The 22,528-nt window shown below is 38.5% G+C and overlaps 1 protein-coding gene across 2 annotated transcripts in view; it reads left to right on the top strand.

Moving 5' to 3' along the window:
- The window catches only part of WDR33 (WD repeat domain 33), a 61,273-nt gene that overhangs the window by 16,099 nt on the left and 22,646 nt on the right, over window positions 1-22,528 (top strand). For both annotated transcript variants that reach the window (XM_063442442.1, XM_063442441.1), the window contains exon 7: window positions 21,046-21,143. In XM_063442442.1, the coding sequence (XP_063298512.1) occupies window positions 21,046-21,143 (98 nt within the window). The remainder of the gene's footprint in view (window positions 1-21,045; window positions 21,144-22,528) is intronic.

The following is a 22,528-nucleotide window of genomic DNA, read 5'->3' as shown; positions in this document are numbered from 1 at the left end:
ATTGGGCAAAGGTTGGAGAATTGGCATCTGTTGGGTGCAAAGTAAGATTTGAGGTGGCTTGGAAAGTGAGAATGAGGTGCACATTTTGGGGGGCAAGTTGAATGAGGTGCAAATGATTGTTGGATAGTAAGTGGGTGGTGGTAAAATTTGAATGGAGTGTAAGAAGGGGGCAAAAGCTGCTGAACAACAATCGAGAAGTAAAACGAAAAAGAATCTGTTTATATGAAAAATGTACTCTTAACTTTGAAACAGGCAGATTAGGTTGAGAGGCTGTGAAATGTGGACGGTGTGAGAGATGTGGTAGACCACGAGTAGATTCTGTTGACTGGGGTGGCTGTTGCAGGTTACAGAATGGGGGTGGAGGGCAACAGATGCCAAGCAAAGACTAAGAATGGAAATGGCTCCTTCTAAACAAAGAATAAGGTTGATTTGGGAGAGAAATTTGATGTGTTGGCTGGATAGCATGGGAGAATCTGGACATCACATGTTGATGCAGAACAAAGAGGGCAGTAGTATGAGAATGTTATGGCTGGAAGTGTGGGTATAAAGGGTGTTGAATTCACCAGTCAGATTAAAGGGAAATAGTTATGTGTTGAATAAAAATGTAAGAGACTAAGGAAAAAGACAGCATAATGTTGAGACTTTGAGTAAAGAGACAGTTCAGTGGGCTACTGATTTTGCACACAGTGACTGTTGGATCTGTAGGTGTGCACAGAATGTGGGAAAGGAGTTTTTTTAATTTAGTAGGACCTTGGGGAACAACAGGACAGATAATGCTGATTAGCTAGAGAATGGGAGAAGCAGCAGTGATAATTGGGTATTGTGGATTATGATTTGACGGTGGGATTGGGGAACAGGTTCTAGATGATGGGGGCTGTGTGCAACGGAGTTCGAAACTGCGTTGGGCCAGTGTTTATATAGTTGTGGAACTGGGAAGAAGGTTGAGAGGAATTTCAGATTGAGGTCGACAACTGGGCGAAGAGAGTGCATATGGAAACGATGGCTGCGGGGCAAAGAGTAGTAGGGGTCAGTGGTGATGACTAAGCGTTGTCGTTGAAGGTGTTTGGCCCCATATATTGAGTGAAATATGAGAAATGGGGAATCTGGTTAGTGTTGGGAAGGTAATAAGGAATAGTGAGTGCGCTTACAATAAATAAAATACAGTGTTAATCACACCTAAAAAATCTGAAGGGCATATAACACATTTGATTACAATGCAATAATACCAAAGTGCTATAGTGCTTTGGTATTATTGCATTGTAATCAAATGTGTTATATGCCCTTCAGATTTTTTAGGTGTGATTAACACTGTATTTTATTTATTGTAAGCGCACTCACTATTCCTTATTACCTATTTAGCACTTAGGAGATCTCACCAGGACTCCCAGTGAGTTGCAGCTATTTGTTTCGATTTATATTGTGTATGCTCGCTATACATATATTTTCCTCCTTGTGCGCCATTTAACCTTCCGTCGATATATAGTGTTGGGAAGGGTGGAAAGAAAACCAAACGGAAAAATGTTTTGAGAGGCTTATGGGAATGGGTGAAACACTACAGGTGTTGGCCAGAGTGTGTAAAAATGTGTTGGCATGACAAATGTAGTTCTAGACTTTGAGAATTGGGAAAAATTGGTAATGTGTCAGAACGTATTTCCACAGCAATGTTAGGCAGTAGTGTTGGGTGTGAGCATTGAAATGGACATGGCAGTTGTTGAGTGGAGTGTGTGAATGGGGAGATGGATACTGGAGAGACCAGTATTGACAATATTGGCACAAAAGGTTGGGCTTTAGCTTTTAGATCATGGAATGAGAAATTCTGTTATGCAGAATGAGAACTTTGGACAGAATGGAAGAGGTTTCTGTTGCTAAATCTGGAGCTTAATAGTTTTTTGTGTAGCAAGGTTGTTATGAATCTACAATAATAATTGCCTAGGTAGTGTGGTGTTCTAGCAGAGGATTAGTGGACTTTCAAAACATTGAAGGGTTATATGCTGGCCTGTGTGAGTATATTGGGGGTTTATTCACAAAAACTCTCAAGTTGACTCTTTGAGCCCACAAAGGAAAATTGTAAATAAAAGAGAATATGAAAAAAGAAAAAAAAAATGTAATCCTGATATTAGACTTAAAGGATCATCCTTGGTGCTATAACAACTAAAAAGGACACTATAGTCCCCAAAATAACCAGCTTAATGAAGCAGTTTTGGTGTATAGGTCATGCCAACCTTTAAGGTCATTTAATCGGTTTTGTCCTCCTATTTATGCTACCTTTTTGTTTTTTTTCCCCATGTTCAGATCTTTTTACTTTAGCATAGATCGCCTTTTTGCAAGTAATCTGCTGATTGGAAGTTAAACGGTTTAGCTGAGCTGCTGACCCGACTCTGCCACTAACAATGACCTCTTATCTGTATGTTATGTTAAAGACATGCAAGGGGGGAAAGGGGACCAATCATCAGAAGACTTTGTTTGGCTGTTAGGCACTCTGTCAGCAACTTGGCTCTTTCATTGAATGGGTTTAGTATATTCTCAGAGTGTCTAATAATGAAGTTGCTTGTGAAAAGCTGCAAAACATAAAAAAAACGCGTTTATATGAGCCCAAAACCTATCAAATGCACTTAGATTGTCCATGCGGAAGTGCTCTTTTGTTTTTTTAAAACTGGTTGCAAACCCTAATCTCTACAAAAATAGCTCACCGCATATCTCATATTGATGCAAACTTGCCTCTAATTAAAGGGACACTATAGTCTGTAGAACCACTTCAGCCTAATGTAGTGGTTCTGGTGTCTATAGCATGTCCCTTCATGCTCAGCAATGCAAACACTGCCTTTTTAGAGAAAAGACCGTGTTTACATTGCTAGACAGAATCTAGTGTTATATTGTTGCTTAGTAGCACCTCTAAGTACAGTCACTCAGACGGCCTCTAAAGGTGCTTCCTATTTCAGTGCTGCCTTCTGTGTCTCCACGTTCTGCATAGTTACGATGGGTGCTCCCTATAGAGAAGCATCTCTATGAGGAGGTGCTGATTGGCGCAGTGTGGTGTTTTGTTGCGCATGCTCAATAGCCTTCCAATGCTTTCCTATAGGAAAGCATTGGATTGGCCGAGATCATAAAAATTGATCCCAGCCGTGGTAAGATCAGCACAATGAAAGAGAACGAGTGTAAGTTAAACTCCATTCTAAAAAGGACCGGTCACTTATACATGTTTGTATTCTTAGCACTTAGGTGTTCCTTTAAAGTGAATCTTCCCTAGGTTAATATCAAAACTTCAGCGCCAATTAAAATCTTTTGAAAAACCTTAGTCTGCTTGGTAAATAGTGAATAGGAGAAAAAGTTGACCAGCATCATAGTAGTAACATAGCAAACAGAATTTTATTGCAGAATGGACTCGTAAAATCCTACATTTTGGCTAAGTGGCTTTATTAATGATTAGTACATTATGCCAAAACATTTTATGTTTCATATTTCCATTCTGCTGTACACATCTGTTTGTTTTGCTACTTTTGAGTGATCTGTTTCTCCTAATTACTTTATTTGGATAACTGGTCTCTTATGGAACACCAGTGTGAGCATACATTTCATTACTAGTTTTCCTGTGTGCAGAAAGTACATAACTCTATATGATGAATTATAAATTCACTGTGCTTTCAGCAGTGCCTCAAGATTGCGTTTTAGTTGCACCAAGTTAAGGATATCTACTTCAGCTGTCAAAATGTAGGATTTAGAGAATAAACTGTTGAAATTGCTGGTAATTGGAAGCTATGAGTAGGAAAGGAGTTGACTAGAGCCTGATAGTTTGAGTAACTGAAAGTGGAGGAATTGTAATAAAAATGTTGGACGCTATAGGTACCAAAACAACGTTGGCTTAATAAAGCCATTCTGGTGTATAGATCATGCCCTTGCAGTTTCACTGCTCAATTCTCTGGGTGTTAACTCACTTTTCTTTCTGTTTGTGGCCCTACCCACACCTCCCCTGGCTGTGACTCTCAGATGTTACTTCAAAAGTTTTTATCTCCTCTCTAAATTTAATTTTAATCATACACAGGAGGCTTTTTTAGGGGCTAGCAAGCTATTAACATTGCAGGGGATACAATATTTTAATTAAAGGCTGTGTAAATCACATGCAGGGAGGTGTGACTTGGGCTGCATAAACAGTCATTTAACTACTAAATGGCAGAGAACTGAGCAGTGAGACTGCAGGGACATGATTTATACAGCAAAACTGCTACTTTAAAGGAACACTATACTCACCAAAAGCAACTTTAGCTTAATAAAGCAGTTTTAATGTATAGATCATCCCTCTGAAGTTTGTCTGCTCAATTATCTGCCGTTTAAGAGTTAAATCACTTTTGTTTCTGTCCATGCAGTCTGTTACACCTCCCCTGTGTGATTCACACAGCCTGCATGAAATTTTTTTTCCCTTTCAACTACATGTTACTTACTTTAACCCCTTAAGGACACATGGTATGTGTGACATGTCATGATTCCCTTTTATTCCAGAAGGTTGGTCCTTAAAGGAACACTATAGTCACCTAAATGACTTTAGCTAAATAAAGCAGTTTTAGTCTATAGATCATTCCCCTGCAATTTCACTGCTCAATTCACTGCCATTTAGGAGTTAAATCACTTTGTTTCTGTTTATGCAGCCCTAGCCACACCTCCCCTGGCTATGATTGACAGAGCCTGCATGAAAAAAAAACTGGTTTCACTTTCAAACAGATGTAATTTACCTTAAATTTTATCTCAATCTCTAAATTGAAATTTAATCACATACAGGAGGCTCTTGCAGGGTCTAGCAAGCTATTAACATAGCAGGGGATAAGAACTTGCAATAAAGAGAGCCTAAATAGGGCTCTCTTTACATGAAGTGTTTATGGAAGGCTGTGCAAGTCACATGCAGGGAGGTGTGACTAGGGTTCATAAACAAAGGGATTTAACTCCTAAATGGCAGAGGATTGAGCAGTGAGGCTGCAGGGGCATGTTCTATACACCAAAACTGCTTCATTAAGCTAAAGTTGTTCAGGTGACTATAGTGTCCCTTTAAGGGGTTAAAAGTTTTTAATCTCCTGCCATTTAAATTGAACTTTTTTTCACATGCAGGAGTCCCCTGCAGGGTCTAGCAAGCTATTAACAAAGCAGGGGATTAGACATTTTAAATTAAATTAAATTTGCAATAAAGGAAGTATACACATTAGCTGACTCTTTACAGGAAGTGTTTAGGAAGGCTGTATAAGTCACATCCAGGGAGGTGTGACTAGGATGCATAAACAAAGTGATTTAACTCCTGAAATGGCAAATAATTGAGCAGTGAAACTACAGTGACATGATCTATACTGCAAAACTGCTTCATTAGGCTAAAGTTGTTTTTGGTTACTATAGTGTCCCTTTAAACATTACTGTAATAAAACTAAAAGCATAATGCAAAGAGGGATGCAGTACAAGAAAAGCCATGACCAATAAATTATAAGTTTTATCTATCTTCTAGAGCAGTGCTACAGCTGCCTCGTTACATGCATGAGAGATAGTTTGCTGTAAGTTCAGTAATATAGAGGTTGCAGGTGCGTATCAATTAAAAGGTTTCTGAATGGAAAATGTGAATCTAAGAAAAATGTTTTCACATGGTATAATTTGGTTGAGCAGAGCGCATGTAATTTTCTCATTCCTAGGAGATGAAAAATGTGTGTTTGCTTGCATGAAATATGAATTTGTGTGTGTAGGGAGTTATGAAATGTGAGCTTAAGCGGTTGCTGTTATCAGAGATACTCTCGTTTTAAAGCATGTTGACATTGGTCATTATATAATATAGCAAAAGTCCTTCTGGGGTTGATGTGTTCCAATAAGGGTCAGTAGGAAGTGCATGGTGACTGTCCATGATAATTCAGCATACAGCACATTAGCACTCGTGGCTAGATATAATCAGTGATTGTCAGTAGGCCGTATAGCATGCAGTAGGTGGCTTATGATAAGTACGATTACGTATGTTGAGAGGTGTCTTGTGACTAACAGGTGTAGAGGTTGTGAGCTGTGTATTGTAACAGGTGAGAGTGCAGGTAGAGAGCTTGCGAGAGGTGGCTTGTGACTGATCAGTATAGAGTTTGAGTGGTGGATTATAATTGGGAGGTGTCGAGGTTGAGAGAGGTGGCTTGTGAATGGTAGATATAGATTGCAAGCTATAGATTGACTCGTAAGTGTGCAGGTTGTGATTGTTAGTTGCATATACACTTAAAGAAAGATTTCTGTGAAGAGACACATTTTGATACTTGTAAAAGTCACACCTTTATAGCTCTTCTTGCCCCACCTGCGCTTCTTACAATAGACTGTCGGATGGACAGTTTCCATGATGGACAACTTTCAATGTCCACCTACTTTGTCACTTTCTATATTGTGTGGTATCATTGAAGGTAGTGAAAAAATCCATCAGTGCCCTTTAATATAAAATACAATATATTCATGATGATACTCGGCATTCTAACTTAAACCATACGATGCACACAGTACACAATATGTACAATAGGTGGTATTATTCAGAGACCAAGAGCAGCAAATATATTCACATTGTTGGACTATTTTAGGCCTTTCTACTTCTTTTTCCCCATCTTGCTGGTTGTGTCCAACACAGTGCTTAAGTTACTTTTCAATTGGCACTCCTCGTTTTATTTTTTTTATAAAGATGCACTTTTTCACTTCTTAAACACCATATTATGTTCAATACCCATGGGTATTCTTTATTTTGCACAATACAACCTTGATCTTGAGACCATTTTGCAAGATACTTGAATGATGGGAACTGTGATTTAAGATGTAAAAGAACACACTGACATTCTAAACACATTTGCTGATGGTGTTGGAATCACAGTACTGATCTCCAAGCCAGTGTGATGTTTCTCATAGAAGCGTTGACAGGTAGAGCACGTGCCTCAATCACTGTACTGCACCGGCAATGCTTCTCATAGAAACACATTGCTTCCTGCTTTGTCCCACAGCTCAAATCAATCAGGAAGAGCCTTTTCGTGGGTGTTTGACAACTTGAAGGATTTAAGATTTCTCTTTAAACTGGTACATTAAAGTAAGAAGGACATGGTTAACTCCTAAAGCACTTTAGCTTGATCTTTGTTCAAAAATTGCATTAAAATTATTTACCATACATATAATATATTTAGACCTAAAAAGACTCAAACAGATATGATGGGACACTATTGGCTACCATTAGATTTCAAAGACGTTTTACCCATTTAATCTGCTAACTGACTTTTACTCATATACTCTTTTTCTTCATCTTTTGTCTCTGATCCCTCGACTCCTGCCTTCCACCTTCCGTGTTTGAATTTATTAGTCTAAATGTACAGACTAGGTCAGTGATGGAAAATGTCTAAGGGTCCAATAGGTCATATGATCGCAGGAATAAGAAACATTTAAAAGTACTCAAACTCCATTTCTATTCCACCTATCCTTATTTATACTCCTTGGTCTTTCATTGCCCCCTTTCCTAACGTATGCTCCTTGTTCTCTCTACTTTTTTTATTTAAACATTTTATTTTAAATCCCCTCAAATAATGTTTCTTGTCATGTCATCCTCTCTATTATTTCATTCTCTGTTGGAGCTCTCCCTCCATTTCAATTCTCATTTTTCATCTGCTCCGATGCCCTTCTTATGTATTTCAATATATTTAACAGTTTACATTCTGCTGTTAACACTAGCCCCCATAACATTTTTTTCTTCTCTACCCATATCTCTGTTCAGCTACATTTCCATATTGGACATATCATTCTAAAAAAATTTTTTTACATGAATATTGGCTACTTATACGTTCTCAGCCTTAATTCCCAATTAAAGACACTGTAACAGCGTCACCTGATTGACACTCTCCTTCTGTTGAGTGTTAAAGTTTTTAATGCTAAATGAGAAACCCCAGCTGCCCATCCCATCTGTGCTGCTTGGGGAGCATGAGGAAGAGTTAGCCTTAGCAGCAGTGGGTGGCTGAGAGTGTCAGCTGACTGCTCCAGCTTCTCATAGTTGCCTATTGCTGGCAAGAATTGGCATGGCTTGAAAGGAAAAGTAATCTCTCCCCTTGCTATACCACCAGTGGGGACTGGGTTGTGGGCTCATAGGGATCCACATTGTAAGTGCGTTTCTCACTACCTGTCTGCAACATACGAATTGCCACTGTGTGCTTGATGTGCGTTAATAATTGAGTTGGCTGCGATATTTGATCTGATGACCGTTATCGCCGCATCTAGCACCATACATGTCATGTTTACTCTGGCCGCCAGGATTGATTGCTACCCTGTACGCCAACACGAAGTGTAACATCAAAGGCCACCAAATGCCAATGCTGGCAAACACACATTGAGTTTGCTGTCACTTGGCAAATTAACAGAAAGGGTAGGAGGAGATTCTATTGCGTCTGTATGAATTGATATGTCTGTTTTCTAATTAGAATAATATATACACGTGAAGAACCTATGTACATTATTTTGCTAAACAGTGGGAAAACTGTGCAGGAATGCGGTGGTTCTGTTCAAAAGTTATTTATTGCTAGTATAACTTCTAATTAAATAAATGTCAACTGAAGCATCCCTCATGATAACCAAGCATACGTGAAGAAAATGAAACCTTGAGAAACATTTCTAATATCTGTTCAAGAACTACAGAGGGTTATGTATAAAAAGGTGTTGTGCTCTGAAAAGTGGTCTAAAATTCTAAAAGGAGGGCAGTTGCAATGGGGGAAAAGAGGACATTTCATTGTTGACACACTTCCTTCCTTTTACATCTTTGCACCACTTTTCAGAATTGAACATGTATATCTCTAGAAGCTTGTTTTTGTTTTTTTGTTTTTTTTTCATTGCCCCCATTTCTTAAATAAGATTATCCCGAATATCTCTTGCGGCTCTGCATCTTCTGGAGAGATTTGGAAGTACCCAAGACAGTGATTATGGGCTACAAAGATCATCATGTCCTATAACTAGTTAAAGGTGATTTCCTAGGGTTTTTATAGCTTATAGTCCTGTGATGCACTGTGAATTCAGACATCATGTTTTATTTTGTTATAGAAGAACATAACGTCTTGACCATTACAAATTTAAACTTCAACAACTTTTGTGTTTGAACCAATTCGCTTAGTTCCATTCTTTTATTCGGCTTATTGGGTATTAATACGTATGACTAACTTTACGCTGAGCGGTGATTCGCCCACTTTTAATCATGATCTCTGGGACATATCAGAGTTTGATCATCAAAGCTATAAAGCCAAACTCCGTTTTAGGATTTCAAACTTTGTTAGCTTCTGCAATAGTTAAAACATGTTCTAAATAATACCTCTTAAAAAAAAAAAAAAAAAAAAAATCATCATTTTTTACTCATAACACTAATTACTCAATATTGGTTAAGATTATAATTGTTAATGTTTTAAGACCACAACGAGTGGGGGTAAAAAAAAACACTTCATAAAAATTGGTTATTTCCAATGAAACTAAAATTAGCCCGGAAGTTTTATAAAAAACAAAATGCTAAATTGTGCTCTGTCAAAGGTTATTGATATAATCTGAAATTGTTGCCCTCTTAGTTCGGCTCTCTAAAATTAAACCAATCCGATAATCATGAAGGCATAAAAATATGCTTTCCTTTAACCAAATAGCATATTTTAGGTATGTTTTCTATTTCATATTTTAACCGTATTTCAACAAAAATGCTCTAAATTTGCTGTGACAATTGTAGGGCACTCTTCCAAACCACCATCCTATCTATTGATTTATGTCACCGTAAACTTACTGTGTCAACAGCGCCATTATGAAGACTGCATTGCTCTACTTGGTTTTCTGACTAATGAACATCCAACTTTTTTAAATATGCATTTTGACACTGACAAAGTTATTTACTATAGTGAATATAGTCAGGAATTCAAAGTGAATTTCAAATTTAAGGCTGAATTCACTTTGAAATACCTTCTAAGAACTGTGAAATGTCATATATATCATTTGAGAATTTGGTGAATGTACGCAGCTTCCACTTTTCCATTGTGAAAGGAGAACCTATGCAAGTATATCTCCTAACTTCTACACATAGTGTTGTTTTTAGTTCCACAATGTATAGACAAATTATATTTCTTCTAGTTTATGTCCTAGTCACCAACACAAGTTGTGCATAACTGGTTCACTGTAAAGTATTGTAAAGTAAAGCACACAAAAATGTTATTCATATAAAATGATTGTACTATAGTGATTTAGTTTTGGCACATCAACTTTAGGGTACTGTATTTATCTCTACAGTGTTTCCTATATTTAAAAATATTTATTTCCTATGACTAAAGAACCGTGTGCACCGATTATGATTGAAATACTTGACTGAAAGAAACATTACGGCATTAGGAATTCAGATGTATTTCTAACGCTAGAGCCTCTTTAGTTTTAGGGTCCCTGATTGTAAACTGTCCAGTGCCAAGACTCATTCTGTGCTGCTGCTCACTCCTTCTCCCACGACATCATAGAGGCATCGCTTTTTCCTCACAGAAAAGCATTGGGAATGATTTGCAGATCAGGTCCAATCAAATGCTTCTCATATGGAAGCATTAAATCCTGTGCGTCTCTTTGAACTGCATTCAGTGACTTTCAATGTCCTCGTGCAGTGCTTGAAAACGTTGAATGTCAATGAATGGATCAACCTTTGTCTATGCAGCGGATTTGCCCCTAGTGGCTGTCAGCAAGACACTGCAGGTGTGTTTAGCCCTGCGTTAAAAACAATGCCATTGTGTGGGTTTTTTTTGGTTTTTTTGGGGGGGGAGGGGGGAGGTTTCCCCAAGATTGCTAAAAAATGTAGGACAATGTAATTTTATCACATTGTCTAAAAACTTTATATATTTCTTTTTTGTTTTCTTTACTGGTGAGTTAGCTTCCAGACTAGGCTGTCACCAGGATTATAGACAACTATATACGTCTGTTGCCCTGTTATCAGATCTAAATTCCTCATTTTGTTCCCTATTTAAGATGTTACTCTAGGCACCACAACCACTTCAGTGATTTTAAGTGGTCATGGTTCTTTGAACCTGCATATGCAGGCTTTTGCTACAGAATGCTGCTCATACAGAGATTAACCCCTCTGCTGACAGAAGTGTAACTCCACCTTCGGCATTGTCATAGGGGGCCTAATTGTGGCCTGACAGATTTCAGTTCTGTGTAACTTTCCTTTCTCAGAATTGTTGAGATTGGTTAGCCAATAAATGTCTGGCACTTTCAGAATTCGACATCTACAGCTCTGGTAAGAGGGCAAATTTTGCTAAACGGTTTTCCTCATTACCAGGGAATGGACCAGGGTACTTGTGCCTTCATAATGATCATGATGCTCATTCCTTATGCCAACACAATGTACTTCAGTGTACTAAATACAATAGAGATAAATTAACGCCTTAAGGACAAAGGCTATTTTGAGATGGCACACATTTGTGATCGAAGTCTTTTTGGCGTTTTTGTCACCCGTTCCTTATACTGCACTTTCACCCTTTCTGTTTAAGTGCACCCCTACATATTTGTCATTTTTCAATGGACTCTGCATTTACAAAAATGGCTTGGAAAAGGTATGTAACTTTCCAAACCAGTTTTGTGAATGGGAACGTGACTGACTGACTGAGTGTGTTAGCTGACCACTCAACACTAATTACTCATTATATATTTAAGATTGAGTCCACAAGGAGTGAAAAGAAAAAACTTCACAAATTGTTTTGGTTTTTTAAATTTATATTCTGTGACAACTTAAAATTTTGGAAAAGTTTTAGATTTAAAACTGTAATTCACTCCTTGCAGTATTTGTTTTAAAATTTCTAAAAAATCCTATACATATTGGGCCTTTTAACAATCAGGACAATTTTAGTAAATCCATTTTGAGTTAGTTTTCTTTACTTGCACTTGGTGTGGAGAAATATGGCCGCCGTTCGCGCGCAAATTTGCCGCGCAGTCCGCGACCGCGGCCCACAATTGCGGTCCGACGGACTCGGTCTGCACCCCCTCGCGCCCCCCTACCCACCCCTCGGTACCCTGGGACCCTTAGAGGAGCCTGGTGGTCCCGCGCGATCGCGGTAAAATGCCGCGAATCGCGAGGGACAAACAGGCAAGCAAGCAGACAGTAACAGATCCCAGCAGGGGAAACACAGTGGGAAAAAAACCCACCTAACAGTCCAGGGAGAAGGATGGATTTAGCAGGGGAAATAAAGGAGGCAGATGAAAAGGGAGGCCCCAGACAGGGGGAAGAAAAGAAAAGGTACAATACCAAAACAAGTTAAAGGGACCACAAGATCAATATGCATTATATATAGAAAAACAGTTGAGAGCTTAATACTCTGACCTGTGCCTTGGCTGGAAGCAGCAAAGAAAGAGGGAATCATGTGACTGTCAGGGCTTTATATATGGATGTGATGCCTGTTACTGATTGGTTTAAAGTTTTCTGATTGACTTGTGCTGCTGGAGGCATAAAGTAAAGAAAGTTATGCAAAATACGAAGCCTCCTGTCATGTGATAAAATTAAGATACACCTATATGATACACGGACACACATACAGAAGTGGACACTCACAAAGACACCGATACAAACACTGACACACATACAGATACAGACTGGCGCAGATGCTCCGACCCGGACACACAGGTAGAAACACTGACACCTGGATGCGGGCATACACAAAATCACAGGCCCACAGAAACAAACATTGACACTTACAGATGTACAGATACAAACACTGATCCATGTGCAGATACGCGTACAGATGCAAACACTGACACGTGCAGATACAAACCCTGCCCACACACACACAAATAAAACCAATGAGACACATGCAGATACACAGGTACAAACACTGACACATGTGCAGATACGGACATACACAAAATCACAGACCCACAGATTTAAACCCATACAGATGTACAGATTAAAAAAAAGAACACTGACACATGTACAGATACACACACACACACACACACACACACACACACACACAAATGAGACACATGCAGATACACAGGTACAAACACTGACACACGCGGATACGGACATACACAAAATCACAGACCCACAGATTTAAACACATTCAGATGCACTGACTCCCATATAGATGTACAGATAAAAAAAACACTGACACGTGCAGATACGCATACAGACACACACACTGACACGTGCAGATACGCGTACAGATACAAACACTGCCACACACACACACAAATTAAACCAATGACTTTAATGCAGATACACAGGTACAAACACTGACACAAGTGGATACGGACATACACAAAATCAGACCCACAGAATCAAACACATTCAGATGCACTGACACCCATACAGATGTACAGATAAATAAAAACACTGACACGTGCAGATACTCGTACGGATACAAACACTAACACGTGCAGATACAATCCCTGCCACACACACACACACAAATAAAACCAATTAGACACATGCAGATACACACGCACACAGGTACGGACATACACAAAATCACAGACCCACAGAATCAAACACATTTAGATGCACTGACACCCATACAGATCTGCAGATAAAAAAAAAAAAAAACACTGACACATGCGCAGATACGCGTACAGATACTCGTACGGATACAAACACTGACACGTGCAGATACAAAGCCTGCAAAACACACACACACAAATAAAACCAATTAGACACATGCAGGTACACACGCACACAGGTACAAACACTAACACACACGGATACGGACATACACAAAATCACAGAGCCACAGATTCAAACACATTCAGATGCACTGACACCCATACAGATCTACAGATAAAAAAAAAAACGCAGATACGCGCACACACTGCTACACATGCCAGACAATCCAAACCATTACACAATAGTAAATTTGTAGAAAGTACCTCTGCTAGGCTATGTAACAAAGAGCATTGTGACACGTTTTTTCGTTTGTAACGAAGAGCATTTTGACACTTTTTGTTTAAACTTTTTATCCCAAACTTAGGTCAAAATGTTTCTTTTTAAGTGTTCTATTTTGGGGAAATTTACAGACCACGCATATCCCACTACTGCAAACACCACATATATACCTTTGCCCAAAACTAAACTTTAATACAGCCTATAATCCAACATCTAATCTGAGTTGTAATCAGCACCTAAAACATACAGATACAACCACGCGCAAGCACACAGATACAAACCCTGACATGCACACATATACTGACACGCATGCAGATATATACACATACAAACGCTCACACACATGCAGATACGCAGGCACACAAACACCCACGCGCATACAGATACCCAGGCACACAGATGCACTCAAGCGCATACAGATACCCAGGCACACAGATACACTCACGTGCACACAGATACAAACACTCACGCGCATGCGGATATATACACATACAAACTCACACACACACAAAACCAATGACACATGCAGATTCGCAGCCACACCGATACAAACACTGACTCGCACACGGATACAAACACTGACATGCATACAGATACCCAGGTACACAGATGTAAACACTGACACGCATGCAGATATATACACATACAAACACTCACACACAAAACCAATGACACATGCAGATACAAACACTGACACGCACACAGATACTGGCATGCACACAGGTACAAACCCTGAAACACACATACAGTAACGGACATACATTCAGATACACACACAAAATCACAAAGACACAACTGATACAACCAGAGACTTTCAGATGCACTGACATACAAATGTACAGATACGCAAATGCAAACAATGCCACACATGTAGATACATGCACACACAGATGCAAATGCTGCCGCACATATAGTCACACTGATACACCTACTGACTCAGATACAATGACAGATGCAAACACTACATACAGATATAGGCACCCAAAACACACATCCAGGTCACAATTTTAGCCACACTCCAGTTTCCTAGATTCTGGGTGCAGGACAGTGACTTTTACTGGCTGGAGCTGTTGGGAGTTAGGGGCTCTCCCTTCCTCCCAGCATCCCAGGTGGTTAGAAGGGGCAGCACACAACCGGACACCTCATGACACATGTCTATCGGGCAGCCCTAAAGACTAGGTGCAGCTGCAGCGCTAGATTCCATTTCCATTTTTTTTTTTTTTTTAATATACATGTGTCCCTGGGAGAACTTGATTATACACGTGCCACGGTTTGTGGACACCTGACATATAGATGGGTACACTTTAGCAGAAAGTGTGGTAGTAGTAATACATGGCATAAGTGCTAAAAAGGCCTTGGTCACAAATGCATTGCATCTCAAAAAAACCTTGGTCCTTAAGAGGTTTAAAAAAACAAATTTTTGGATCTCTGTTTTACATTTAATAATTTCTACACACAAGTGCAACTAAAGAAAACAAACTCAAAATAGATTACCGAATTGTGAATATGTCCAGGATATGTTAATCTTGAAGAAATTCTTTACCAAATGAATTACAAAGCATAAACGTTGCAAAATTTAGCATTCTGAGATTACAACTTTTAGAGTAGCCAGAGAATTCAAACCATTACACAATAGTACATTTGTAGAAAGTACCTCTCCTATGCTATGTAACGAAGAGCATTGTGACTCTTTTTTTGTTTGTAATGAAGAGCATTGTGACACTTTGTTTAAACTTTTTATCCCAAACTTAGGTCAAGATATGTTTCTTTTTAAGTGTTATATTTTGGGAAATTTTACAGACCACGCACATCCCACTACTGCAAACACCACATATATACCTTTGCCCAAAACCAAACTTTAATGCAGCCTATAATCTGAGTTGTAATCAGCACTTAAAGGACCACTATAGTGCCAGGAAAACATACTCGTTTATAGTGTCGAAAATCTGCACCCTTCTTTCTAAAGGGGGAAAAACCTTTTACATTATTTGAAAGGATAATATGTGTTGCCCAATAAAAAGTCAACATGGTTAATAAACTGTTACGGTTTAACTATCTTTTGATACTTCGTTCTTTTCATTTTTAAAGGGACACTATAGGTGCCCCCACCCTCAGGGTCCCACTACCGTGGGGAGGAAGGGCTTAATCCCTTACCTTTTTTCCAGCACTGGGCTCCCTCGGCGCTGGGACTCTCCTCCCTCTTCTTCCTTCATTGGCTGAATGCGCATGCGCGGCAAAAGCCGCGTGCGCATTCAGCCAGTCTCATAGGAAAGCATTATCAATGCTTTCCTATGGACGCTGGCGTCTTCTCACTGTGAAAATCAGTGAGAAGCGCCTCTAGCGGCTGTCAATGAGACAGCGACTAGAGGCTAGATTAACCCATAGGTAAACATAGCAGTTTCTTTGAAACTGCTATTTTTACTGCAAAAAGTGTTAATCCTAGCTGGACCTGGCACCCAGACCACTTAATTGAGCTGAAGTGGTCTGGGTGCCTTTAGTGGTCCTTTAAAACCTCCCCTAATCTCACCTAAGAGGGATTCACTTTGCTGACGCCAGTACTGACTTTAGCAGAGGGATTTCATGCCTGACACTGTATATGGACTCTGTGAGTACTCTATACTCTATGGTTGAAGCATGTGCGGGAGATATCCCTTTCATGTTGGAGCTCAAGGAATGGGAATCCCTTAGGAGAGCGCAAGCAGTGAAACCTGATCAGAGTATTTTCAGACCTTGAGATTGTCCTTGACACTGGGAACATTTAAAATTAGAACTGTATGCAAATTCATCTAAAGGGTTATGTACAGAGCTGACTTAGAGCACTGCACAATGCTGATCGTTGGTCTGGGGCAACTAACTGTGGCCCCAGGTGACGGAGGGCACCCAGCTGGTACCTTTTGCTTCATCACGGTCTATGCTGTCAACATGCATTAAAGCTCTGCACTCCATAATTGCATAGTCAGTCATGAAATTCTTAAAGGGATTCTAAAGTGTTAGGAATACAGATCTGTATTCCAAACACTATAATACCCTTTGGTCACCCCACCCTATGGGGTTTTCGCTGACGCTGGATGTCCTCATGCAGATCGTGAGGATGTCTAGTGTCATTTAGGGGGCTCAGAGTATGCTAGCATCCAGGAAGTGCCTCTAGTGGCTGTCTTAGTCCTGCAAGGTAATTATTGCAGTTTTTCAAAAATTGCAATGATTTACATTGCAGGACTAAGTGGCACAGATATATTGTGCCCAGACTAACTAACTTAAATGAGATGAAGTGGTATGAGAATTTGCAGAAACTTTCCACTTTTTACCTCAAATTTGGTTTCCAGGCAATTCTCACTGTAATGAAAAAAAACGTTTTGCCTTTGTTTTTGAAGGCTGGTAAATGTTGCCCATTTTGGTTTTTCAACATGTGCACATACATTGGATCTGGGAGTATGTTGTCTGTAATAATAGTACGGGCAGCCCAGGCTCTCTACCAATTGTCTGCTGGTGAACCAATGACACATTTTACATCAATTACATATTTCCACATTAAATGTGTATTTTGTTTTATCTGACTTTTTTATGAGAATACTGAGATTACTAATATTTGATGTGTGCAGAGACACAACACTCAGAGCCCCGTTGGGATACTTTAAAGGGACACTATAGTCACCTGAACAACTTTAGCTTAATTAAGCAGTTTTGGTGTATAGAACATGCCCCTGCAGCCTCACTGCTCAATCCTCTGCCATTTAGGAGTTAAATCCCTTTGTTTATGAACCCTAGTCACACCTCCCTGCATGTGACTTGCACAGCCTTCCATAAACACTTCCTGTAAAGAGAGCCCTATTTAGGCTTTCTTTATTGCAAGTTCTGTTTAATTAAGATTTTCTTATCCCCTGCTATGTTAATAGCTTAATAGACCCTGCAAGAACCTCCTGTATGTTATTAAAGTTCAATTTAGAGATTGAGATACAATTATTTAAGGTAAATTACATCTGTTTGAAAGTGAAACCAGTTTTTTTTTTCATGCAGGCTCTGTCAATCATAGCCAGGGGAGGTGTGGCTAGGGCTGCATAAACAGAAACAAAGTGATTTAACTCCTAAATGATAGTGAATTGAGCAGTGAAATTGCAGGGGAATGCTCTATACACTAAAACTGCTTTATTTAGCTAAAGTAATTTAGGTGACTATAGTGTTCCTTTAAGCACTGTAATCCCCAATGCACTTTGAAAAGGTGTTATTGCTTATAGCTCCTAGTCTCTGCCTTCCTTTCTTTTGTTCTTCCAGGCTTTTTTGACAACACTCCCTCTGACAGGGTTTTGTGTGTCAAGTGAACACAAATCTAAAGAGACTGTAACTGCTTCATCTCATTGAGTCTCTGGCGTTGGCCTTCCCTTGAGTTTTAAACAGTTTTTAGTGGTTTATTGATAAATAAGAGAAGAGTCGTAAAAATAAAGTCACCTCATGTGAACATAAAAATAGTTCTTTTTGTGCAGTATGCCTTCTGGAGTCGTGTCGAAAATCTGCACCCTTCTTTCTAAAGGGGGAAAAACCCTTTTACATTATTTGAAAGGATCATATGTGTTGCCCAATAAAAAGTCAACATGGTTAATAAACTGTTACGGTTTAACTATCTTTTGATACTTCATTCTTTTCATTTTTAAAGGGACACTATAGGTGCCCTGACAACTTCAGCTCATTGAAGTGGTCTGGGTACAATGTCCATATTGCTCTAAAGGCAATTTAGAGACACTGCAATGTTTACATTGCAATACTAAGTCTACCTACAGTGGCTGTCTACCAGACCAGACTAGAGGCGCTTCTGGAATGTTTCTGGACTTTTGGTCTGTTAGATGACTTCTGTACTGGCGTATTCCAAGACCGATGTGAATTGAGTCTTCCAAATTATGGATCAGGTTAAGTAGCTGTTTGTTTCCTTTTTATGTTTAGGATTATTGGTGGGGTGACAGTCTATGAAAGTTACTAATATGAGTGTGTTCCACTTCATGCTCTGAAGCAGCCACAAGTTGTTCTCATCTGTCAAAATCATTCTTCGTGGCTAGAGAACATTTCATTTGGCATCAACTCTAGAATGTTAAAGTCTCTACAGTTTGAACCCATGAGAGCAATAAAAAGTCCATTCTTCAACAGACAAAAACAAAAGCTTTGACTTCAACCATCTTCAAAAAAAGAAAAATGGTATTAAGTTTTTATGGTCTACAAAAATCAACAGAAAAAAATTACATTTTAGGTCACCTTAAGTATTATTTTCATTACTTGTTGCCATGAATGGATCTGAAATAAAGTGTTTTAGGGTTTTAATTGACTGATAGATGCTAATGGGGGAAAAAGATGGCAATGAATTATGATTTTTTAAATGTCTATTTCTGCTATTTATTTCCTGTGTTATGTTGGAACCTCGGGAGTTCTAGTTTCTTTTTCATAATCACGTGATGGTATTCATTTTGAAGGATCACGTTCAAAATTAAATTTGAGCATGGGTGTTGTGAGTACTCATACATACATTTTTTTTTTTTTATCACTAATTCAATGGTCATTTGTTTTATTCAAACTGGATTCAGTCACAAATTATATGTAACATAATTGTTTTTACAACCGTGTATAAAGTTATTAAAACTTAAACTTATTAAAAGGAGAAATAAGAATATTCATTGTGTAATTGGAAACATCACCAATGTCTCTTTGTTAGTATCTACACCATTTTCCCTGAAGAATCTTGTAGCTGTTTATAACTTGCTTATTATTTGTTTTGCTGTTATTTTATTTTAATACTGGGACCGGGACCACTTCAAAGAACTACCAGCAAATCATTTTGATTTCCCATTTTAGAAGTCTATTCCAAAATCTGAAATTGTTGCTTTGTCAGCATTGAAAGAGACCGATTTCTACAAGTACCTTCACATTTAGTTTTCAGCTACCTTTAGTTAATGTAGTCTTATGCAGCAAACCATGACTATTTTACATGTGTCACTTTAGCTATCCATCATCCCACACCCTAATTATTCAGTTTCAGCACCTGGTGAGTTACTTAATTTGCTAAATATGCCTTCGATCAGCATTCTCCAGTTTTTAAATGTAGAGGCATGAATATAATAAGTAAGCCAACCTTTGTGTCTCCAGTTGTTGTGGACTACATCTCCCATAATTCTCTTACAGCATGATGCTTTCAAAGCATCAAGGGAGATGAAGTCCACAACACCTGGAGTGCTGGAGGTTGCCTTCCCCTGTAATAGAGAAATGGTGTCACATACCATATTAAATTAGTGACAGTATCTAAATAAATTTAGACTGTGCTGATATGTCATAATGGCCACCACTTGGCTAACACTGCCAAAGACCAGTGCTTTTTCAGACTATTGATCCATAATACATATTTTGTTTTCTTCAATGGAACAGAATGTGATCACTGTAAATTTAGGATCGCTGGTGGTCCTTGGTGACTGGTTATGGCCACAATGCTCAGATGAAGTAGATGCAAATATCCTGGTTCTGTCATTTCAGTCCTCATTGTTTCACTGGAAGCCACTTTCACACCACAAACAGATGATTGGTGTTCCACAGTGATGGGCAGGAAGCACATTTTAAGCCTGCTATTCTGATCTATTTTGTGAGGTTGACATATATTGCTAGAGGCTTTGGCATTTTTTTTTTCATTAGACACCAATTAATAGCAACTACTTCATTTTTCCACACTCTTAAGGGGATTGTCATTGGAGAGTGCAGTGACTGCCAGTTTTACTTATGTAACTGAAATTATAGCATTTAATTCTCCCACACATAATATCACAGTTTGCTTATATTTTTAAATTGAATGTGTGCTTAGTTAGATCTCTGATACCAAACCACATCATTGTGAACCATAATACGCACGAAGTTAATAATTATCTTTATCTTAATTGGTTTTCCTTTAATCATGCTAAGTTATCAAATAGAACTTTATTTGCTTGTCTGTTATCTGTTTTCTAGTATGGAAGAACACCCACATTAGGCATGATTAAATGAGTAATAGACTTGGAGTATAAAATTCTAGCTTGAGCTTCTAAATAGTGTGGAGCTGCCTTTTCAAGACTCTCCAAATCTTCATGTAATGTAAATAGGGGTTGAATAGAGTGCTGTTTGTATCTCTGACTTCTTCAATGATGCTTGTCTCCACGTAACAGTTTCTCCCCAACGGACAATAAATTTGCCACCTGTTCAGATGACGGCACTGTTAGGATCTGGGATTTTCTACGTTGCCATGAGGAAAGAATCTTACGAGGTATGTCATTTTGAGAGAATCCTGTGAATTTCACAAAAAGTCAAAAGTACTAACATGGACCCTACTTTTACAAATTGGAGCATTTAAAAAAATAATGAATTATATTCTGTTCTGCTGAAATCTGTTGTACTCTTTGCCTTTTGTGTCAAAATAATGCCTAAATGTTCGTCAAATTTGTTCATTGGAAAAATGAAACTTACAATGTAAACATTCGGTACCTGACACATATGCAAATGTGAAGTCCACTTGTCATTTTACTTTTCAGGACACCTCTCGGTGATTGTTTCTTGAGCCTGGCAGGGCCAGAAGTGGGAAGATATTCTGCCAAGCTAAGCTATTGAGTTAGCCTAACTTAAAACCAGTGTTTAACATTTCTCCCACTCATATTAAAATACATATCCAACATTATTCCTCAAGTGATAGTGTAGAAATTATTAATAATGATAGGTTAAGAAATATAATTGTTCCTCTGTGGCCTCTCATATCCCTAAAGAAAAGCATACGCTTATGTGTTATCTGAAGATAATTGTTGTTTATCATTAATCATTTTGCAATAAAGCGTAACACAGCTGAGATAAGTTGTGTACTGCAGAAATGAGAATTGTAATCTTTGGAGAAGGTAATTGCAAGACTCAAGCTGTACAGTTTATACCGTTTTTTTTTTTTTAAACTAAATGTTGCACTTGGTTATTCATTTTTAAATTTTTATTTTCTTCTAGACAATAACATACAATTATGAGCTTAAAATTAATTTTAAAATTAGGCTTGGGAGTAATACCTAATCGCTGACTTTTTGGGCATAATGCAGCAAAAACTTTTCTGGATATTAGACACTAGTAGTCAATGTATTTAAAGTGAAGTTCATAAGTATTTGGAGAGTAACTTTTTTAGTGATGAATCTCTACTACTGCACTTTGGATCAGAAGTGAAAAATAACCTATTAATGAAGTGCTGGCTGACCACTTTAATTTGACGATATTCACATTCATAAAAAATTTTTTTTTTGGTATTCTAGCCCTTTTCTTCCATTTTGGCAAATCAAAATTAAATGAACAAATTAAAACTCTCCTGTAATTCTTAGTTACAAATCATTTAACTTTGATTACTGCCTGAAGTAAACAACCCATAGGTGCACTTTGTCTATATACTCTGTTGATGCTATGCCAGGCCTGTATTATTATTTATTTTATTATTGCTATTTATAAAGCGCCAACAGATTCCGCAGCGCTGTACAATTAGTGGAGAAACGTACAATATACACAGACAAATACAAGAGGTAAGAGAGCCCTGCCCGTAAGCTGATATCTAGCCATTGGAGCTCTTTTATACAAAGTGCTTGGCTAGATGGCCCGTGAGCTTACAATCTAAAGGACACCGTGGGGATT

The sequence above is a fragment of the Pelobates fuscus genome, chromosome 2, assembly GCF_036172605.1.
Source record: "Pelobates fuscus isolate aPelFus1 chromosome 2, aPelFus1.pri, whole genome shotgun sequence".
Taxonomy (NCBI): domain Eukaryota; kingdom Metazoa; phylum Chordata; class Amphibia; order Anura; family Pelobatidae; genus Pelobates; species Pelobates fuscus.
This window is presented reverse-complemented; position numbering and strand designations above follow the sequence as displayed.